This window comes from Diachasma alloeum, unplaced genomic scaffold, assembly GCF_001412515.2.
Source record: "Diachasma alloeum isolate Michigan unplaced genomic scaffold, Dall2.0 Dall_scaffold_00366, whole genome shotgun sequence".
Classification (NCBI taxonomy): Eukaryota; Metazoa; Arthropoda; class Insecta; order Hymenoptera; family Braconidae; genus Diachasma; species Diachasma alloeum.
Genome location: NW_021680505.1, coordinates 129,453 through 153,306, shown reverse-complemented (window position 1 = coordinate 153,306; position 23,854 = coordinate 129,453). Strand labels below are relative to the sequence as shown.

At 33.5% G+C, this 23,854-nt stretch overlaps 1 protein-coding gene across 1 annotated transcript in view; it reads right to left on the bottom strand.

Annotated features, from left to right (window-relative positions):
• Positions 1 to 23,854, bottom strand: part of LOC107041462 (nesprin-1) — a 132,323-nt gene that overhangs the window by 8,149 nt on the left and 100,320 nt on the right. Inside the window, exons 34-35 of the mRNA XM_029126333.1 lie at positions 11,553 to 11,855; positions 4,304 to 4,561 (exon numbers count right to left, since the gene is read on the bottom strand). Of these exons, the coding sequence (XP_028982166.1) occupies positions 4,304 to 4,561; positions 11,553 to 11,855 (561 nt within the window). The remainder of the gene's footprint in view (positions 1 to 4,303; positions 4,562 to 11,552; positions 11,856 to 23,854) is intronic.

Here is a 23,854-nt window from a genome sequence, read left to right as displayed (position 1 = left end):
AGACAATGACAGATTTCGGTGAAGTGTTCATGACTTGAACATGAAAATTTCATGGTAAAGTGACAATTTCTTGCCACAAGAAATCGATTTTTTCATATCAGAGGATGAGGAAATGACAAAAAATTTGATTTTCATTTACGTCGTCACAATTAGATTACTTTAATTTTATCCATTCTTATTCTTATTACATATTTTTTCCTCAATTTACAAGTTGCAACATTGAATGAAGAGGAATTATGTTAAAGATCAATAAAAAGTGTTTTTTTTTGTGATCAAAATAAATACATAAAACAAGTCAATCTTTGAACGCGATGTAAAAAACAAAAAAAGCTTCTCAATATTTTTTACTGAAATCACTGTTCATAGCGAACAGGCGCTTCGCGCCCGTCGCTAGATTATATTATATTGTACTAATTTATTTTATTGTTTTCTTTCCAATTTTTCTTTGCGGTTAGATTAAATTAAAATTATTGGATTCTATTCCCATTGTAGTATACAAATTGTGGGAGCAGTTTTTCTCATTTTCAAATGAAGAGATATTTATGATAAATAATAAGGATAGTATTGATACTTTTTGTTGAGATGATGATCGATTCGCAAGAAAATAAAAATTCCGATTTTTCAATGTCTCCGGAAAGTTTTAAAATTGATATATTTTTTCAAATAATGAAAGAATACCCATCAACTCAATTTCTATCCTCACAATTTTGATAGAATACATTAAAAAATAGCAAAGAATAAAAATCGGAGATGAAAAAATTTTATCGGATTAATATAATGTAATAATTCAACAGAATGGAAAAATCAACTCGGCTGATGTCCCTTTATTTCTTCGCTTTCAAAATCCAAATTTCAAATCAATTTTCTCATTTCAAAATTCTTCACGATCGAGTTACGATCGATGGTTCCATGGACGGAGTAAGAAAATTGTTTCGTCGATTTAACCCACCCAGGAAATGCATACACATTCACCGGAACATACGAAAGTTGAATTGTTTCACGTGCATTTAAATTTAATCGTTGAGTTTATCAGTAAAATCGACTAGTGAATTGTACGTACGAGTTGAAATCCTAGGCTCAGAAACTCTGGAGGAAACAACTGTGGCTCACTCGACTTGAAAAGTTTCTCTCAGGGTGTGTGGGCAAACACGTGGAGTAAATACGAAGGGGGTGCGAATACTCATTCAAGGGAGAAGCCACTTTGAGGTGTTTCGTGACCTGTGTAAATTGGCGCCGGATCAGGGGGTGGGGTGGGGTTGAATTTTTGGGGCTCAGCCCCTTACAACGACCTTGACACAACAAATTGTTTCGAAACTACAATTAAAATATATGTATGAGGGAATTTGTACCCAGTACGAAGGATGATTGAGCTGTGCCAAGCACACTTTACCCTCGACATATTTCATAAAAGATTTCAACTCATTATTATCTGTAATGAGTTGAAGTTATTCGAATATCCCGCGCCAATCGATCCCGAAAATATTGGAATAATTTAGTAAATTATTGGATTATATAGCTCTTTACTGAGACCTTATTTGATGAGATTGTGCGTACAAAAAACGAATCGACGTAGAGAGTGCCTGAGAGTTAATATAAACATAAACAATAACTCTATGGGGAGATAGAACTGAGAGTTCTTTGTCGATAAGTGATGTGACGTATTGGCATCGATCAATACGTCGATTTAGTTAGTAATTATATAAAATAATAATATAATGCTGGATGGTGGGAACGAGAAATATGATTTTCTGTACTGCTTCTCACGATTTCTCGTCTGGGAATTGGTATTACATACTTCCCAAACTCGAAAACTTGAAAATCACTACAGAAAAATATTGTTCCTGGGCTGTTGCGATGGGTTTTTTTTACTCGTGTGGTTGGCCAGTCCTCGCCTACGGCTCGGAGGCCAACGCCACACGAGTAAGAAACCCCATCACAACAGGCCGGGAAAATACTATTCTCTTTCCTGTCATCCAGACACTGGTCAGCAATCCTACGGTGTCATTTGGACACCGTGGTAAGCAGTCTCATGGTTTTTCAGGAGTTTAGTTCAGAACGATGAACTGTTTGACTGCTTGAGTCTCTGTCAATGATGACACGAGACAGTGTTAGTGGAGAAAACCGTGAGACTGCTTAGCTCAGCGAATTGGGGCTTTGCCAAGTTTTGAGGACTCTGGAAGCACCAGAGTACAATCAGGAGCCGAGTCGAGCGGACCTCTAGCTCAGGCCTTCAGCCAAGAAATCGAGTCGAAGTCCCAAGTCAAGTCGAGACATATTAGCAACGCGTTATACCAACCCAAAATAAACCGAGTCGTGTATTTTAATCAACGAATAATATACCATCCTTTTACCGATTAAATACGCGAGTGGTTATTGAGGACTTATCCCTTCATACTTTTCCTAACATCCCTCCGAGTGAGCGAATCCCTCGTGAGCTCACCGCCCAGTTAGCCGAGGTTTAAGTGACCATACAGCGGATTACAGTATAGGAATAAAATAGTGCAAAGTGCAAGGCACAGTAGACAGTGTAATAGTATGAAGGAAAGAAATATTCACTGAGTTTTACCTCCGGGTAAAACTCAAAACGTCNTCGTGAGCTCACCGCCCAGTTAGCCGAGGTTTAAGTGACCATACAGCGGATTACAGTATAGGAATAAAATAGTGCAAAGTGCAAGGCACAGTAGACAGTGTAATAGTATGAAGGAAAGAAATATTCACTGAGTTTTACCTCCGGGTAAAACTCAAAACGTCACAGTGACGATATTCTTTTTGGTCTTTGTGACCGGTATTTAGTCTGCTGGAGCAGTTCATAGAGTACAGACGTTTCTTCCTCGTGCCATATTAATAAAGAAAGACAATCAAAAGTAAATTCACTGCGTTTAAGAATTATTTCATGACCCATTCTCATTATAAATTGACGAAATGTGTCGCTTGTGATTCGACGAGTTATTTCTCACCTCGCGCGAGATAACTCGCTCACTTGCGTCTCAACCTCTGACGACCGGTCAATCAATTACTTTTCTTTGTCATTTGAAGCTTTGAGTAATTGTATCGTTTATTAATTGGAATAATGTTTTGTCCTGGTTACGTTGCTATAAAGATAAAATTATATATTGTACTTGCAAATAATATTTATATATTAAGGCCCGGGTGCACCAGCTCCGGGTAACGAAAACGTCAGATAAAAAAAGTAAATTTGGATGCTCGATGGATTATTTTACCCGGGAGAGTATCTCAAATTTATCCCAGCAACAAAAAATCAAATTTAATCCCAAGGTTATTTAACCTTGTGATGCAAGGTTTTTCAAGCTTGAGAGGATCAGTGTTAATTCAAATGGGGCTACAGGATAGATAAAAAATTATTCTTCGGGTCAAGTATTGAAAAATTATGACCCCTACGATATAATAGACCCTGGGATTTATTTGGATAACAGGGCTTGGTGGAACCGGGCCTAAAAGCGCGTAATTTCGTGTAAAGGATAATCGTCCACATTGATTATTGAAAAATAAATTAAATTTTGTGAATAATAATATCATCCAAATATTAAAGTATTACATATCATTTATGAGAGTACCCATTAGAGTACCTAATTTTCCAGACGTTATTTTGATAAGATGAGTAATTGTTGTAAAGAAAACAAAATGTTTGAGACAAATTATTGTAGACAAACATTTTTTATATTCTATAAATGGAGAAAATTGCCAAATTATTATATTTTTATTGTCAGAGCAGAAATTTCTCTCAGTGTAAATCATTTTCCTCTTGAACCCACTTGTTTCCGAGATATAAAAAAAAATCATAATTGCAATTAATTTTTTTTATATTTCGGAAACAAGAAAAAAAAGAAAAAAAATCATAATTGCAATTGATTTTTTTTATATTAAAGAAGGGAATTTATATAGCGTTCCACATTTTCGTGACGTCATAGGAAATAATTGAATGGGATTTGGATGAGGTAGGAGGGGGACCGGGATTATTCTCAATATGAATAACCAGAAAATTTGTAATGAAAAAAATGGATAGTCCAGACCGGGATTTAAACCCGGGACCTTTCGATTATGCATCGGGTATTCTCCCACCTGAGTTATCCAGCTCCTAGCCATTTTTTCATTTCAAATTTCTGGTACATATTGAGCTCCGCCATCCTTCTTACAGCATTAATATTTACATTAAAGAAGGGAATTTATATAGACCATTTTTTCAGTAAAAAAAAATAATTGTGATTAATTTTTTCAAAATAATAAGTGTAATTCTCTCTCTCTCTCTCTCAACCCAATTGTTCCATAATTTCAAGAATGTTACCTGTTGGACGGAATCCAAGAAATTCTTCGTCTGGCACAAATCTCCACGTGCGAGTTCCTTATTGAGCGCCCTAGCATCAGCAGTGTCAGCCAGAGTAGACAGTGTCTCCCTGACATCCTCCAGCCTCCTCCCCAGCGCCTCAACTTCACAATGCAATGGTCCATCAGCATCCAGACCAACGTCAGAGGCAATTTGTGCCACCAGACCCCTCAACTCGGCCAGTCTTTCTTTATGCTCAGCGAGGGTTTCCTCGCAGACCTAGCGAGCAAAGAAAAAATAATTGGAAACAAAGAAATAAACAGGCATAATTTCGCCTCAATGGTGAATTTCGGAGTTGTTATTTTTAGATCTCACGGAATTTCTCTGTACCGTCTGCCTATGGGGTATAATTCATCGCCAAACGTGTGCGTTTCTCCCTCCTAATTCCTTTCTAATTCCATCCACTGAATGTTAAACTGTTTGAATACTTCCGCATGAAATTTTGAAAAATTTGAAATTTTCAGGGTGCCCAATTGTTTATTAGGGTATTAATTGTTCTAATTTTTTATTCGAGAAAGCTGTTGTAATTACTCAGAAAATTAAAAGTGCAATTTCCACGATTTGTCGATGTTTCATGACCCCTGGAATCTGGGATCTCCATCAATATTAAATTTTTATAATATTACAAGGATTTGACTTTTACATTATTGAAGGTTTAAAATATGTTGATTCAATTTTTCAAATAATATAATATTGATAATCTGATTTTTTACGAATAATGATATATTTCAAATTTGTTAATATGAAACTGTAAATTCACTACTAAGTCAATGATTCAAATTTCTTGAAAGGGGATTTTCGATTACACAAGTAATTGTCAGTCTTCCTACCTCAAATTATTGACTGATAAAATAGTTGAAAATTTGAATATTTGAATTGATGATACTTAAGGGGAGACTACTATGAATTTTGAAAGTCATGGCTTATTGGAGTGAGACTTTTCATACGTTGAAGATTGATTATATAGATCTGAAAACGAATAATTAGTGCAAAAAAAAAATTTTTTTATTGTTCGTTTGCCCGAAAACGCTTAAAATGCCAAAAAAAGTCCAGGGCCTCCAATGTTTGAGCTACGAAGGATTTTTTTTTCAAAATTCATGGAAAAATATGTAGAATAACAATTACGAGCTATTTTTTTTAATTCGCCTCTTACATGGCTAAATTTGCTTTTTTGTATTTTTTTTACACAACTAGTGAATTTTTTTACATGAAAAAAACCGAAATCAGTTGTCTAGGAGTCGAATTCCAAAAAACTGGCTCGTAATTGTTGTTCCACACATTTTTCCGAAAATTTTGAAAAAAAAATCTGTTGTAGCTCAATAATTGGAGGCCCTGGACTGTTTTTAGTATTTTAAGCGTTTTCGGGCAAACGAACAATAAAAAAAAATTTTCTTGCACTAATTATTCGTTTTCAAATCTATATAATCGGTCTTCTACGTATGAAAAATCTCACTCCGATAACATACGACTTTTAAAACTCATAATAGTCTCTCCTTAAGTACTCAAAAAATTTCAAGACTGCTGTTATCTAATTAAGGGCTGCAAAAGTAATCGTAATAAAATATTACAAATTTGGCTATCCCTGCCTGGAATCATCCTAACACGATTTCGAAGACACGTTTGTATGTCGACGTTTCCTCATAAAACAAGAGTATCTCCAAATTCATGTTGAGACTAGGGTATCTCACAATTCATATGAAAAATCGTCTGAAATCTCACATTTTCCTTCTCTTGACAGCTGTATAAATGGTGTGAATGCATCAAAAAGTACATATAACATGAAATACTTCACATTCGAAGAGAAATAAAATGATTTGCGAGCTCCATGAGACTTAGGAATTAATGTCAACAACAAGCTTTCACATGAATTTTGAGATACCCGTGATTTAAAAAGAAAATTGAAATACTCCTGTTTTATATTAGGAGAAGTCGATTCGTGTGTTTTCGTTAAAATCCTTTTTAACATTCGTAAACATGCAAAAATATTCTACAAGCAAATCTACCACATTCGCTGAAACATTGTAGTAAATTTCTATTGGATTTTCATTGAAAATTATCCTTGCTTTTGATTCTATTTAAATTCCTTTTTTCTGCGGGTATTCTTCAAGAGAAAATTGTGTGGAAAACAATCAATAGATTTCTGATGTTCTCGACAACTTATTCAGTTCAGACTAGATCTATTTATCTATCTATCATTTTATCATTTAACTTTTTCAACATTTTTAATTGAATGTAATTTTTTAGTATAATGCTTACATTTTTTTTTATCTGTATGTAAATGTTTTGATCTATATGAAACACTTGAAAACCATAAATAGCTATAGGAATACAGATGGAAGATTCAAAGTTTTTTGCATGAATTTTCTAATAAGAAACGAAGTCCGTGAAAAAAGTAGAGAAATTGATGTTGAGAAATTGAACCCACAATGTTCGGATTACCAGCTCGCTCTTAAGGGGAGAAATTTAATAATAATAATAATAATAATAATAATAATAATAATAATAATAATAATAATAATAAAGATAATAATAATAATAATTTAATAATAATTTGATAATAGAGAAAGGAATTTAATTATAAGTTAACATATTCAAATTTATATAAATTTCAAGTAAAGCTTTACAGCTCTAAAAACATACACAATCAATACAATATGTAGGGGACGGTGGGGCAAAATGAAACAGCAAGAAAATCTTGTGATCTAAGGGAGATAGGAGGATTTTCATGAAAACCTTTTTTGTAGAGAATTTTACAAGCTACAAAAAAGGTCCTTTTCAAAAATGTCCTATCTCCTTTAGATGACGAGATTTTCCCACTGTTTCATTTTGCCCCGTGTTTCATTTTGCCCCATGCTCCCCTAGTGTTTACAACATTATTATACTCCGTTTTTGAAAGAATGAACAGTTTAAATGAGAATTATTTCGAATAAAATAAATACTGAACCAATTTGTTAAATTCTCACGTATGTTTACTAATAGAAAGTTAAATACAATTGTTTAGAGAATTCGCCACGTTTTTCTATTAAATTTTTTCGTGTGTGTTATCTTGGAGATAATTCAATATTTGACACAAGCGTAAATAATAAGTGAATCAATTTCTCTCCCCATATATCTCGAACTCCCCCTAAACCATACAAATCCAACATTATCTTCCTGAACCCAAGACCGCGCGTTTTAATAAGATTACGAGGTTTATCGGCTTCAGAACCCGCAAGAAATCGCAAAAAATCCTCCCTCCAAGTATTTTAAACATATTTTTTTTGGCAATCGGACAATTTAGCGGTCGATTCCAGTGGAAAACATACCTCAAGTCTGACCCAAATAATTCCCGACTATTTTTACTTATAAATAAATCCCCACCGGCCTCCAAACGTGAAAGAAAACAAAATCTCCATCGAAATCAGCGTTAAAATCTTTTCGAGTAAATTAAGACGACGCAATAAATTCACTACCTTCAATTCCTCTGGTGTACACATCGTCGCAACTGACAGATATCCCTCACAAATTATTATCCAAACAATTTAAATAGATCAAGCACTTGAAGAATCTGTACTTTGCCGGTGAGTTTGACCGTCTCAATCTCCCAGCTATTACGCACATGTTCCAAAAACACCGGACTCACGCCGACTCAGTTGGTCACTGTACATTTCACAACTGACACGTGCTTACAAATGAACTATTCATGACTAATTGATCCATTCACTCGATCAATTTCCTCAATAATTCCTCTGAATCATCAGAATTAATAAAAAAAAATCCAATGACTTCTCTGCATTTCATAATTTTTTTTCAATCACTAATCCCCTAAAATCATCCCCTAAAAACCCACCCCCACCACTGCGATTGCTAATTAATCACCAATTAGGTCGTGGGATTCTGTTCACCGGTGGCAATTTTTTTCCGGAAAATTTCGAAACTATTTTCAGACATAAAAATATATAAGCACTTGGAAGTGAATGAATGCTGCGCGTATGGCCGTGGACCGTCGACTGGCGTCTGGGAGCGAGGGATCGATGAGTCCCCCCTCGACGTTTTCTGCGTCAGCGAGTGAGATAAAGAGATAAAGGAGACGGGAGAGGGGAGGTTTCGGTGCTTGGACGAGTGAAGTAACGCCGCACCCTCGTTGAAACTGTGGCACAGGCGAGGGGGTGAGTCCCACCACCGGTGCCAGCACGGAGTCGCTGACTCCTGCAATCCCCACGTGGAGTTGAATAGGGGGAGGGCGCGAGTTCGTGATCCATCTGACGCATCTCGGAGGTTTCGGGGGTTTTAGCAGTGTTGGGTTTGACGGGTCGTGCGGCCGTCACATTGCGCACCATTAAAACTCATTTATTTTTTATTTTTTATTACGTATACATGCAGGGGAGGGTAGGGTAAAATGGGCACTTTTGACTTTTTTAAAAATATTCATAGCGCAGACTGAGAAAAAAAATTACTTTTGCCAAGGAATCATTTTCTTGGGAGAAGAATTTATTCTTTTAAGAGCGTATATCTCCAGGCCAGTCATTATCAAGGAGTCCAAGTCCACCTCTAAATATTATAATTATGTTGAATTATGGAATGATTATATTACATATGACCTTGAATGAACTCCATTGACAATTATTAACCTTCAAAATTATTCCAAATTATTATACGTTAGAAAATCTCGAATTTGACAAAATTGAAAAATAATGAAGCGTGTTCATTTAAGGTCATATGTAGCATAATCATCTCATTATTCCACATAATTGTATTATTTGGAGATGTACATGGACCACCTGGGAATGACTGGCCTAGAGAAATAAGCTCCTAAAAAAATAAATTCTTCTCCCAAAAAAATGATTCCTTGGCAAAAGTAATTTTTTTTCCCAGTGCAGAAACAGATTTAAAAATCGAGCTCAGTCTAAGCTCATCACAAAGAGGAATCATTGTTTTTCAACTGAAAAATAAAATTATTCCATTTCATGAACAATTCAACTCGTCGTGGATATTTTAAAAAAAGTCAAAATTGTCCGGTTTACCCCACCCGCCCCTATACATGGTAGTATACATATATACCTGTAATGATAATATTAATAAGAATAATAATAATAGTAATAATAATGAAATGTAATAATTATAAAACTGAAAAATCAATTATTTGAAATAATAATAATTCTTTTCAGTAAAATATAATGAGCTTTTTTTATTATTCATGGTAAAAATTCCGATTAAAAATTTTGAAAAATTTCTTTTTTTCAGTCAGGAAATTTCCGAGGGAAAATAGGATTATCTATTGTCATTTTTTTTAATTCAGTCACATGAAAACTAAAAACGGCTGTCAAAAATCATAACTCCCTCAGTTATCAATGTTTTTGGTTTTTTTTTAAAATTTGCAACATTCAATTTTGAGACGAAAATTGAATGTGTTCGATTAATGAAAATAGCCATCGAGCGATTCTTGACATATCATCGGGTACCTAAAAAATCAGAAAAATTGTGGACTCAACCCATTTTGCCCCGTGCGTGAAGAAACGACATGGTTTTTCGTCTTTTTGGCTTTGAAATGCCCCTTGCACCAGAATTTTCATCCTTGCAGGATAATTTTCAACATTTGCACTTATAAAAAAATTCAATCGAAAACCTAGCGAATTCGCTAGAAAATTCTATTACAATTATATTTGTTTTTTACGCTGATGCTATTGGATATTTGATTCGAAAAAGTCAATGGATTTCGAATTTCTGTTTGAATTTTTCTCTTGAGATTTTTTCTATAAGAATGTTTGGGCATCAATTTTCCAAGTTTTTTTCCACTCGGATTCTGTAATGCATAACAAAGCAAAATCCAGCGGAAAAAACTCGGATAATTTGTGCCCAGTAATTCTGATAGAAACAATCCCAAGAGAAAAATTCGAACAGAAATTCAAAATATATTGATTTCTTCCTATCAAATATACAATAGAATTTGCGCAAAAACGAGTAGAATTTTTCAATAGAATTCTAATAGAAATCCTAGGGGAGAGTGGGGCAAAATGAAACAGCGCGGTAAAATAAAACAATGGGGCAAAAAGAAACAGTCAAAAAAATGACTGTTTGACTCAAATCACGCAAAAAAATTTTTTATATCAAATATTTTTTTTGTCGACTTTTTTCTATTCTCGGGAGTACTGATGAGAATAATAATTTTCCATTCAGTAGAATAAAAAATTATTGAGAAGGTTTAATGGGCGAAGATTTTGCCAATGGATTATTCGATTGAAATTCACCATCACATTTTCCTTTTTCCCCCTCTGGGTCTCCCCTTGGGCCTTGCTCTGGATTTTGCTGTTTAATTTTCTTTTCAATTAATCCATTGACAAAATCTTCGCCCGTCAAAACTTCTCAATAATTTCCCATTCTACTGAATGGAAAATCATTATGCTCACCACTACTACCAAGAATAAAAAAAAGCTAATAAAAAAAAATTTAATGAAATTTTTTTTTTCTTGAATTACGTCAAACAGTTGTTTTTTTGACTGTTTCATTTTGCCCCTGTGTTTCATTTTGCCCCACTCTCCCCTATGGAAGCCCCATGGAATTCCTATAGAATTCCAAATCCAATGTTCTAGCGAATTCGCTAGGTTTTCAAATGAATTTGTTCATGCGTGTGTATCCTGCACTAGTTCAATCATCCAAATCATCGTTAATTCCAGTAAAAAAAGCGTCAAAAGACCTTTCCCATAGCTAAACCTTATCACAAGGAAAGTCTCTATGACTTTTGTCCTGAACCGCTCCCCTTCTCAGCTAATCTCCTCATTATCAATGCTTCCATATTTTAGTTGACTCATTGTCAACTCAGTCTCCGACTTCACTCTTATTCATCTCCTTTGATATTTTCACAACTGCAGATTGCAATATCTCGACAGAAACCTCTGAAGAAAGATGAAAACAGCCATTTTTTATCACTCAGAGATAAGAAAACAAATAATAGCGGTTACACTCGAGATAACTTCGACTATTCATTCAAAGTATGAATGGTCAGTGATTGAAATATCCTCCAGTTTTCCTTTCATACCAACCAAATCCATCAATGACTCACCCCAGCTCACGAATCCGTTGAACATAAACAAAGTTATAATAAGCGCGTGCAAAGTGAAGAGAACAGGGAAACGAAAAGCTAAAAAAAATTCATTTCAATCCCCAAAAAATATTTTCCTCCGGCAAATATTCTCAGAGGAATTATCCCAATCGAATCATCATTTATATTTACCTTGACTTGTTTGCGTGCCTCTTCTGGTGGTAAATTGGTGACACTTCCCATTTGCGTGTCCACAAAAGATTTTACAGCAGCACTGGCCTCCCTATATTGCTCCCAGAGTCTCACGGCGCGTTGATACTTTGTGCAGAGGGCATTAAGTTCAGCCCTGGTATCTTCCCAAGCTTGAATGGCTTCATTCACCGCAGCGTCTACCCTTTCGCCGACCTCCGGAGCGCAGCTCTCCCGCAGGGGCTCAGCCGCCTCGCGAAGTTCGCCAATCAGCACCTCCCGGGCGCCCAAATCACCGTTCAAACCCTGTGTTTTTTAAAGCAAAAATCATTGTTGTTCTATCGTTTTTAACTCGTTTCGGCTTCCGAATGGAAGATTTCAGTAGCGAAGTGGTAAAACGGTTTGAGGCCCGGTTGAATTATCTTTCGAACGTCATCTCGATTGTTTTTCCATCTTCATAATGTAAAAAATATCACAATTTCCATTGGATGTGCACCACGTTAGGAGTCCCTAACAATTATGATTGTACAATAAAAAAAGTAGAGAAAAAAACTGAACATTTTCAAAGAGCGTTTTTAATAAAGATTAAGAAATAAGGTCGATAGAGAGGAAATAGTGAATGGATAATTTATCATGGTAATTAACGATCTGGCAGCCATTGACTGCTGCGACAAATGACGACCTAACAGCCATTAGATACATCAAATTATTAATTTGCAATTTCCTCCCTATTGGATTTATTTCCCAATATTATTCAAAAACGCTCTTTGAAAACGTTCTGCTCTTTTTCAACGTTTTTTTGATTGTACAATCATAATTTTTGGAGAATCCAGGGCTATATAAAACTGAATAACAATTGGAGATCATTTTAGATTATCAGAATAAGAAAAAACCAAGAAGATGTTCGAAAAATAATCCACCCTGGCCTTAAGATAATATAGACACGCATGAAAAACTTCTATAGAAAACCTAGCGAATTCGCTAGAAAATTCTATTTGAATTCTATAGGAATTCTATGAGGTTTCTACAGCATTTCTATTGGAATTTTGTTGAAAAATTCTATTTGTTTTTTTTTTGTTGATTCTATTGGATATTTGATAAGAAAAAGTCAATAGAATTCGAATTTCTGTTTGAATTTTTCTCTTAGATTTCTTCTATTAGAATTATTGGATACAAATTTTCCAAGTTTTTTCTGCTGGATTTTGTTTTGTTTTGCATTGCAGAATCCGAGTGGAAAAAACTTAGAAAATTGATTCCCAAGCATTCTTATAGGAAAAATATCAAGAGAAAAATTAAAACAGAAATTCGAAATCTATTGACTTTTTCTCATCGAATATCCAATAGAATCAGCGCAAAAAAACAAATAGAATTTGTCAATAGAATTCCAATAGAAATCGTATAGAAAATCCACAGAATTCCTATAGAATTCCAATAGAATTTTCTAGCGAATTGGCTAGGTTTTCTATTGAATTTTTTCATACGTGGAGTTGAGCCCTCAAAAATTATAATTGATAACGAAATTATGCAGAATGTCATGAACCGTGGAGATGTGATGTTTTCAAAAAGTGTGTGTAGGGTACGCTACCCAGTAGATGGACACTGTCGTATAGATGGACGAGCTACTTTTGGATAGGAAATTACGCAAAAAAATGTTGGATTGCTGCTTTGAATTATCATCAACTGTTGTGATTCTTAAGGGTGCCAAGTGAATTTGAAAAAAGATTCAAAAAAAATTTTTTCTTTCCCTCCATCATTGGAGAAATATGTATTCATCCATCCGACGAAATTTCAAACCCGCAACCGGAACTAGACATCGAGAAAATAAATGCGGAAAATCCTCTATTTCGCGTGACGAACCTCGAGAAAGCATGGGATCAAATGGGTACGGCGGGTTGAAATATCTCTCTTATTCACCCCGGTACCCCATTGTTTTTTGTCGCCATCACATTGAACACATCATTCCCCATATCTTCAAATTTTTTCAAATTTTTCTTGAATTCCTAGGGGGTTGAAACGTTCAATTTAATCAAAACTCCATAAGACGCCGTGTATAAGACTGATTTTGTTTATTTAATTTCTCGATATCCATAAGTTCGAAAATTTTAAAATTGTCACCGATGTTCACCATCTGTCTAATACTATTAATTTAACAAATTATAACTTTGTTGGTGAATGTCAATTTTCAAGGTCATCGCCAAATTCACTTGCCACCCTTAACCCCTGAATGGCGATTTTTTTTCGATTAATCTTTTTTTCAATTACTAAAAAAGCAAACGTTCATCTACTGGGCGCTTTTCTTATGCATCCATCTACTGCGCAGTTTACCCTACGTATGTTCGGTTTTCTAGAAAATTCGCAAAAATTCTGCGGTTTTCTAAAATTTTTTAGAAAATTCCCCGCTTTTCTCAAAAATTCTAAGACACTTCAATTTTCTAAAAAAGTCGAGAAAATTCTCCGGTTTCTAGGAAATTCTAAAAAATGCTTCAATTTTTCAAAAAGTTCGAGAGAAGTCTCCGGTTATCTAGATAATTCTAGCAAATTCTCTGGGTTTCTAAAGAAATTGAGGAACTACCGAGTTAAATGAGAACGATATATCCACAAAAAAGTCTAAAGCTTCTAATCTAAGACTGCCAATCCCCGAGGCATTTGCAAAATTATGAAGAGAAATTTCTCCAAAAATTGGAAGCATAAAAAAATCAGGAAAATGATTGCTCCTATTATCAATACGAATTTGCGAAGTTTACCTTCTGCATAATGAGGTGATGAAATTATTCATTACATCGACATTTCAACAAATCGATGGAAGAAAATTGTCTGCGAAATTACACAGCATAATATTGGCAGCGATTTATCAAACGGAAATGATTCCAACTTGCACGCCATTGCGTATTCATTTCGATGCGCATGTTTACTCAAGAACATTTTCGAACGCAGTCGTTGAGTGTCGTTTCGACGCCTCAACCTCCGGAACCAGGTTTATTCGTCATGTGCCCCATTTTTCATCGACCAATATTTTTTTTTCTCCGGCTCATTTAACTCTCTTTCCTCGAAAAAATTACTGGTGTGAGTGTGGAATCGATACGGATCGAATACTTAAGCGCCTGAGAAATTTCCGTGACACTTTTGACTTCTAGTACTTGATTATGTATTTATATTCGGAAAGGTTTGAGATCTGAATATTTCAACGTTTTTCATTGCAAACACGCATGAAAAAATTCAATAAAAAACCTAGCGAATTCGCTAGAAAATTTTATAGGAATTCTATGGGATTTTTATAGGATTCCTATTGGAATTCTATTGAAAAATTCTATTTGTTTTTTGCGCTGATTCTATTAGATATTCGATACGAAAAAGTCAATACATTTCGAATTTCTGTTCGAATTTTTCTCTTGATTTTTTCCATTAAAATTATTAAACACAAATTTTCCAATTTTTTTCCGCTGGATTTTGTTTTATTTTGCATTTCAGAATCCGAGTGGAAAAAACTTGGAAAATTGATGCCCAAGCATTCTTATAGACAACATCTCAAGAGAAAAATTCAAACAGAAATTCGAAATCTATTGGCTTTTTCTTATCGAATATCCAGTAGAATCCGCGCAAAAAACGAATAGAATTTTTCAATCCTATAGAAAACCCATGGAATTCCTGTAGTTTTATTAGTTTTATTTATTTTATTAAAATTTATTAGGTTTTCTATTGAATTTTTTCATGCGTGAAATTCTCCTTGCGCCGTAGTTTTTATACGATTTTAGTTTTTTTTAAATGTTCGTTACACTCCAAACAATAAAGTTAAGCATCCGCTCTATTTTATTCGCAGTAAATCATGAATAAATAAATTTTGAATTCAATAAATTTTTCGCGTCTCTAGAGTAGAGTAAAATTTATGGAATTCAAAATTCATTAATTCATAATCTATTGCGAATAAAGTAAAACGGACGCTTAACTTTATTCTTTGAAGTGCTATGAACATTAAAAAAAAAGCTAAAAGCGAAAAACGATGAAATATTCAGATGTCAAACATTTCCGAATATAAATGTGTGTCCGATCGTTTTTGACGAGAAATGAAAAAATAATTGTTGAAATACGTCCTTTCTCTGTGTATAGTTCTTTTAATATTTTTGTCTGAAATCATCTAGACATCGTCATCGACAGAAAGATGAGAAAGATCGAATTGTTTTGGTATATCTAATTCTCTGTTCGAGTGTCTACAATTTTCATAGAAATGATGCCACAAATTACCTCCGAAAAGACCACAAATCAACAGAAAAATTCTACTGTCAACAATTTCGAGAGCTAGGCTCTTTGCTGTAAAATTCTATGACTCGACAGAGGTATCGAGTGTTTCCGGTTCTAACGGTATAATTGCGAGGAGACAAACGCGAGTTGTCTATAAATACTCGTCTTCTGTCTTGTTCGGTGAATTCATGGGTCAGGTGCTGACCCATCTAGCCACTAAATCTGCATCATTGCATAAGTTCACTGTACTTTTTTTCAGTGAACCAATCAACTCCAGCACGAATAATTATCCTTTCCCGTTAAACAAATATTCATAATTAGCCATTGCATATTCTACAAATGTCCGCAATAGATGAGTGGAAGGTATGTAGTAATTTTCAATGCAAATGGATACGCATCAACTTTCTTGAATGAGTACTACATTTTTCAAATTAGAATTGGAAAATTCATTTAAAAAACAGGAATAATAATAATGAGCGCGTGATTCTGGTAATAACTTCGAAATAAAGAGGTTCCGGAGAATTTATTACGAGATTTTTTCCGTACACTGTTGAAAAAAATTAAAATTTCAATAGTAGTTTAGTAATAATTCTCGAATAGTTATAGAATTGCCAATTTTATTGAAAATTTGATGAAATTCTGAATTTTTGAGCACCAGAAATACGAAAAATTCCAGACTCAATTGAATTTTCAATGAAAACAGAAAATTCAGGACCAAATTACGCTGAAGTTTCAATTGATTGAAAGTTCAATTATTTATATTTTTCAATTATTCTTTTTCAAAATTTTTGTCTTATCGCCATCATTTCAGAAAAAAATTGACATGGAAATCCTCAGCATCGACTTTTTTGTCTTTCTGAGTGTAGGGTGCTCAGAACATAAAAGATTCTTGAATTGTCATTGACAATGTGTTTGTCATTGTTCAGATTCTTGTTTAATCGTAACAAGCTTATATTCAGTAAATATTCAGAAGTTTACCAGAAATTGATTTCATGCCTAAAAAAAGATACTTCCTAAAGTTTAAAGAGTTTCAATTATTTCTTTATTAACATAGAATGTTTAAAAAATAATAATTCTGAATAAAAAATAATAAAATGTACAGAATTGCAAATGGGACTTTCCTGACGTTTTTCTCAATTCCATTGCGTGGTTGCAGTTTATCTTGTGAATATGGGGGGACGGAAAGGTCCCAGAAAAAAAATTGTGTACTCTACTAAATTGTCTGAATAAAAATTTCATCAGCTACAAATAAATACTTTCTTGTAGCTTTTCAAATTGCTTAAATTATCCTTGCATTTTAGGTGGTAAATGTCTTAAGAATGAAGCTGTATATACTAAATTTGGTTAGTTTAGTTTTATAATTATTAAAGAAATAATTATGACCAAATTTATGGAAATGTACAGATCAAATTCAATTATTACTTCACAAATATCTTCAAAATGAAAGGTTCGTCGAATTTAATCCCATGTTATTCACAATTTTTGTGAAGAATTTCATAAAAACCCGAAAAAAAATCCTCTGACATTTTCACCCAAAACCCGTAGTTTTAAACATGTCTAGAAAACCATCCACACGAAATTGCTAAACACTCGGTTACCGACAAAATCCATAGTTCAATGAAATAGAACAATTCACTCGATAAAAAAACTGTCATTTCCTCGGTGCAGTGAAAGCATAACTATTTAAAATTGCCTGGGTGCGACAAAACCCCCCTGCCAACAAGTAAAAACGGAAGTGCAAACGTTTCATTTCACTGACGCTTCACAATCACAAATTCAAGGACAAACTCCATAAAATCCCCCTCCGCATAATTGCAAACTAATGTAAAAATAAATATGACATGTGCATCACATGACAATTAACTGTTTTATTGCGTAAATATTGTCATTTAATCCTCTCCAACGTATTCATCTGCATCGATAAAGAATCTTGAGAAACTTTTCACTTTGAAACACGTTAATTTTTCTTAGTGATGATTTTAATCAGGGAAATCATGGAAGTTTTCGTTTTCATTTGCTTAATTCAGATGTTTGTATTTGTATATTACCAATTCGATCTTTTAACTTATCAAAAAATTCTATTGAAAATTCTCATCCTTTCTGCGTTCTTGTTAAACAGATATTTCATAGAAAAAAGTTAATAGATTTAAATTCTGCGACATAAGCTATTGTTTTAACATTTTTAAGGGGAGACTACTGTGAGTTTTAAAAGTCGTGGGTTATTGGAGTGAGACGTTTCATATGTAGAAGATCGATTATATAGATCTGAAAACGAATAATTAGTGCAAAAAAAATTTTTTTTATTGTTCGTTTGCCCGAAAACGCTTAAAGTGCCGAAAACAGTTCAGGGCCTCCAATTTTTGAGCTAACGGAGGATTTTTTTTCTTTCAAAATTTTCGGAAAAATATGGGAAATAACAATTACAAGCTATTTTTTTTTAAGTCGCCTCTTACATGGCTAAATTTGCTTTTTTTGTATTTTTTTACACAAATAGTGGATTTTTTTATATGAAAAAAAAAACGAAATCAGCTGTGTAGGAGTTGAATTCCAAAAAACTGGCTCGTAATTGTTGTTCCACACATTTTTCCGAAAATTTTGAAAATAAAATCTTTTGTAGCTCAAAAATTGGAGGCCCTGGACTGTTCTTAGCATTTTAATCGTTTTCGGGAAAACGAACAATAAAAAAATTTTTTTTTGCACTCATTATTCGTTTTCAGATCTATGTAATCAATCTTCAACGTATGAAAAGTCTCACTCCAATAACCCACGAATTTAAAACTCATAGTAGTCTCCCCTTAATAAGAATTTCTCCCATCCAAATTTCAGCCAATAGAATTGCCCTATTCGAATGTTCCTATTTTACTAAAGATGAAAGAAACGTGAAATTGTTTTATATCGAAATATCTCGAAACTGCCTGACCGCTAATCCTTAATTCTGATTGGTCAATATGTGACACGAAGTTATTCACAAAAAAAAACACGCGGCATTTTCAAATTTTTCAGTGGTAATTTTTTTTTTCACGTCATATATATATAATATAGGGGAGGTTGGGGTAAAATGGACACGTTTGACTTTTTTTTCAAATGTTAATAACGGGTCGAAATGTTGATAAAATTCAATAATTTTTATTTCATTGCAAAGAACAGTTCTTTCCCTTTATGATGAGCCTAACCTAAGCTCAATTGATAAATTTGTTTCTGAGTTATGAGTAATTAAAACAAAAGTCTAAAGTGTCCATTTTACCCCACTCTCCCCTATATATTTCACATGTATATATATCATCGGTGAAATTAATAAATTCTGTCCTTTTATGAAGACCGATTACTTTAAAAAATTGAAGATAATTAATTGAAAATGAAAAATTATAGATTCTTTTACTCTACTTCGCTATTCACTTCAATCATTAGTCGAATTCTCTTTGATTCATTATCAATATTTATAAGGTATTCATGAGAAAATGAAATTCAATGAATTCCATTTCTTCATTTCAACAAATGAATACATCAGCGGGCGCGAGAGCGCGCGCATAGATCCTGTACTTTATATAGTCAACATGGTATTCAACTGATAATTTTTTATAATTTCACTGGTAATTTTTCATATATGAAAAACAAAAGATTTCCTGTTCGAGTGAACCCCTCGTTGGAACTGACCGATAGATTTTGTCTCATAGTGCAATTCTCTTGGCCGAAATTTGGATGGGAAAATTCTCTTCCGAGTACCACTCGAGCTTCAAAATTAATCAGATATTTCCCTCAAGGTTCCCTGCATACAAACGAACTCGTAAAGTTTTTCAGGAGAAATTACTCGTGCTTCGCCCTCGTAATTCTTTAACGAATCTATTCATTTATTTAAGGCTTCAGGCAGACGCCCGTCGAAGCCTACAAAACAGTACGAGTAAGGGAGAGTGGAGCAAAATGAAACAGTCGAAAAACGCCTGTTTGACGCAATTCAAACAAAAATTTTTTTTTCAATTAACATTTACTTATTAATTTTTTTCATTGGGAAATTAGAATTGGGAAATTAAACTTTCCCGAGCTGATAAAAGTTGTTTGCAACGAACCAACCGGGAAATACCTGATAATTTTGAAGCTCTTGTGATATTACATACGAAAACACTGTGAATACTAACGAATTTCCGTCAGTTCACGCGACAATTCAACTTAATAAATCCCTTGATGGAATTTGGGGCAAGAATCAAGGCTACCCTCGTCAGCTCGAAATTCCATTTAAATTAAAAGGCAAAATAAAGGATTAAAAAAACGCCCAGTGCTTGAAATAACTGAGTTTCTGTGCGGAAACGAGATTTCCGGAGTTGAGAAGAAGAATTTCCGTGATAGCATGACAAGCACGTGGCGAAGAGGAACTGAAACTCTAGACTAGCTCATGAAACTTTATAATAAACCGTAAAAATCCAATCCACAATTCACGGCATAACGTTAAGATCCTCTTCACGTTTTCACCTTGGGATTTATTTCTTCGTTTCTGCAATAACTTGATATCTCGAGGTCGTTTAACTCATCCGTTCAAATCACGTGTTTTTGTTGTCACTTTATCCGGAGAAGAATCACTAGACCAGACACACCGGGTGTACACTTGTTTTATGTTCAGTCGTGAATTTGTGAAGGGAGAGGGGTTTGAAAAGAATTCAGCAGCGAAGTGGTAAAACGGTACAAGTCAATTTTGACTATTGACCCGTTTACAATGAATATCTCGGAATCTAAGGGAGATAGAGAATTTTTTGGTATAACCTTTTTTGTAGTGCCGATTGAGAGCTACAACAAATATAATTACGAAAATTTCGCTATCTCTCTTAGATTCCGAAATATTCCTCAAAAACCCAACTGGGAGATGAGTCGACTTAAACCGCTTTACCACTTCGCTACTGAATTATAATATTAAGGATATCAAGTTATCATGCAGGAATAGCCATACCAATAAATTATAATTACTGGTAAATTATTAACCTATCAATTGGTTAATATCACTTTTAAATTTTGATTATTGAAGTAATCAACCAATTTAAATAGTCAAATTTTGAATTATTCATTAATCTGCAATTGAATTAGGAAGATTGACGATTATTTGGATAATCGGAAATGCTTTTAATATTGAAGTAAAAGGCTTTTTTACTTTTGTAGTCGAACATCGGAGCTTTCATTTGAGCCCCATTTGCCCCTAAGTCTCCGGACATTTTAGAGTGACTTTTTTATTTAAACTTTGCAGGTCTGAATTTGAATCTCGATATTGAACCGTCAGAAAACATTTGAAAAATCGGAACAAAAAATTAGAACGTGTATTTTGGAGAAAGATTGATGAAATAATTGAAGAATTGTAATTTTTGAAAATTACGATCATTTTTTATAAATAATTTATGAACAATCAATTTTCCGTCATAAAAATCGTTTGTTCGGAATCGTAACAAGTTTATATTCAGTAAATATTCAGAATTTTACCAGGAATTGATTTCATGCCTAAAAAAAGATACTTCCGAAAGTTTAAAGAGTTTCAATTATTCCTTTATTAACAACGAATGTTTAAAAAATAATAATTCTGTGCAAAATGTACAGAATTGCCAATGGGACTTTCCTGACGTTTTTCTCAATTGCATTGCGTGGTTGCAGTTTATCTCGTGAATATGGGGGGATTGAAAGGTCCCAGAAAAAAAATTGCGTACTCTACTAAATTGTCTGAATAAAAATTTCATCAGCTACAAATAAATACCTTCCTGTAGCTTTTCAAATTGCTTAAATTATCCTTGCATTTTAGGTGGTAAATGTCTTAAGAATGAAGTGTTTTTGAAACACTCACCAATGGACTTGTTTATGAGAAATTTCACAAAATACAAAATAAGTTCTTTGATATTTTTACGGAAAACCCATTAGCTTCAGAGATATTTACATAAATTTATGAGCCTTGCCAAATTCTGAAGAATGGCTTCATCGGTAATTCTGCAAATTCTTTCAAAAGGAATTATTACAACTCATCAATTGACGTTTAGTAGTCTATCGAATTATCTACATGAGACGTCTTCTGACATTTTCGCCTAAGCCCACTAGTTTCTTTTTCTTTAATTTTTAACTCATTTAAAAATTTTCAACTCATCTGCTTTCACCACTTCGTAAGTTATTTAATGCATAACGCAGGCGCATTGTAACGAAAAGAATAGACTGTTACGTGCATTTGTAACCACGTGGAGTGATCTTGAGAATATTTTATTACAAGCCATATAATTTTCCATACCGTGAGAAACTTTTACATTCATGACTTGGAATTTTCACTTAAAACACTAGAACTTTTTCCAAAAAATTGTGAAATAAATCATAAAATTTCCGAAGTTAAAAAATTTGAACTTTAAAAGTTATTCAATAAATTGACTGTTTTTCATTGATGAAAAATCAATCGTATTTGACGTACCTGTCGCGATATTTGAATTTAAATAACAATAAATCCCAGACAATTACATCATGATTATTTAAATCCACTCTAAATAACTGTGTCGATTGTCCCGTTTTTATCACTGACTTGTGTCATTTCGATAACATGGTCTACACCACGAGGAATCGAACTGACCCGTAGCGCGCGTCGATGAGTACTGATACGAAATAACGAGTCAACTCAAGCACGATAACAGAATATCTATGCGCCTGCGCTCAATTCCACTGAACTCTCCTAGTACAAAGTTTAAACATGTAAATGAGCCGCAAACATACCCTCGGAGCTGTACTAATGAAATAAGACTGTAGACTCAAACCAGTATTTTTTTAACGTCGAGTGTGGAAAAATGAGGGAAACGTTGTTTCTGCTAATATCTTGGGGTTTCGATGCTTTTAGCACCGGAGAAACGAGTTGTTTAAAACATAGTGAATTTCAATCAATTTCACAAGATGAAATATTTTTTTTTGTTTTGCATGTGCGAAAAAAATATCGTAGAAAAATCTATTTTGCTTAAAAAATCTCTAGAATTTCTAGTGCAAGTTTATAAGAAAATGATGAAACTATGAAAATTGCTCTGTGATTTTTGAATAGGTAGGCGATAGAATAAATTCAATGGATTTTGATTTTTTTAATGAGGATTCTTGGGCAGAAATGTTCCGAGTTTTTCTGCACTTTTTTTGCGTTTATCAATGGAAAATTCAAGGAGTAGTTTTTTTTATTCAATTTTATTGAATTTAAAAAAGAATAAATCCCAGACAATTACATCATGATTACATAGAATTTTATTGAGAAACGAAAAAGAGGGGAACCAGCACCATTTGCGATTATTTTACAAGAAAAATCTGAAAAAATGGATAGTCCAGACCGAGATTTCAAACTACGTCTCGAATTTTGTACACTGTTAGAAAATTACTCTTGAAATTTCAAGTAAAAAATCTTGAAATTTTTAACAACGAATAATTTACATGGAATTTCCATTGAACTTGTTATTGATAAATCAGCCAATGTTCTTGAATATTCAATGGAATTTGATTTCTCAGATTTATACGATAATGAAAATTACTGAAAATCATGAAAATTCAGAGAATTCTTGTTTTGAATTTTCAATCTGTTGCTTAATTTTCGCGATAGGTTTGAAAATCCAAATTGTCACTGAAAATTCAATGATCATTCATAATGAAAAACTTAATTTCATTGAATTTCCAAGATGAATCAGGAATTCCATGAGAAATTTAGTCTGAAATTGAATTCAAGTTCAGAATATTGAAAATTCAAATGCATCTGTTACTTAAATTTCAAAAAATTTCTAACAGTGTATTGAAAAACAAAAAAAAAAGTTAAAAAATCCAGGGCTAAGAAATTCCTCGAAAAAATGCAACGAAATCATTTTTATAAAAAAATCAACATCCACTGACTTTTGATGTGGATGAATTAGAGTGTGTATGACTCATTACGAATCGAACCAATAACTTCCCGACTAATTGACTTTCCTTCGTTCATTAGAATGCAATTTTTCTATACAATTTATTCCATTTAGCGATTTTCCATTCAATTTCCTCCGCTCAAATTACCTATGTTTTTTGTTTTGATTTTCTTAACGAAGAGAGCAGAAAAATAGAATGAAAAAAAT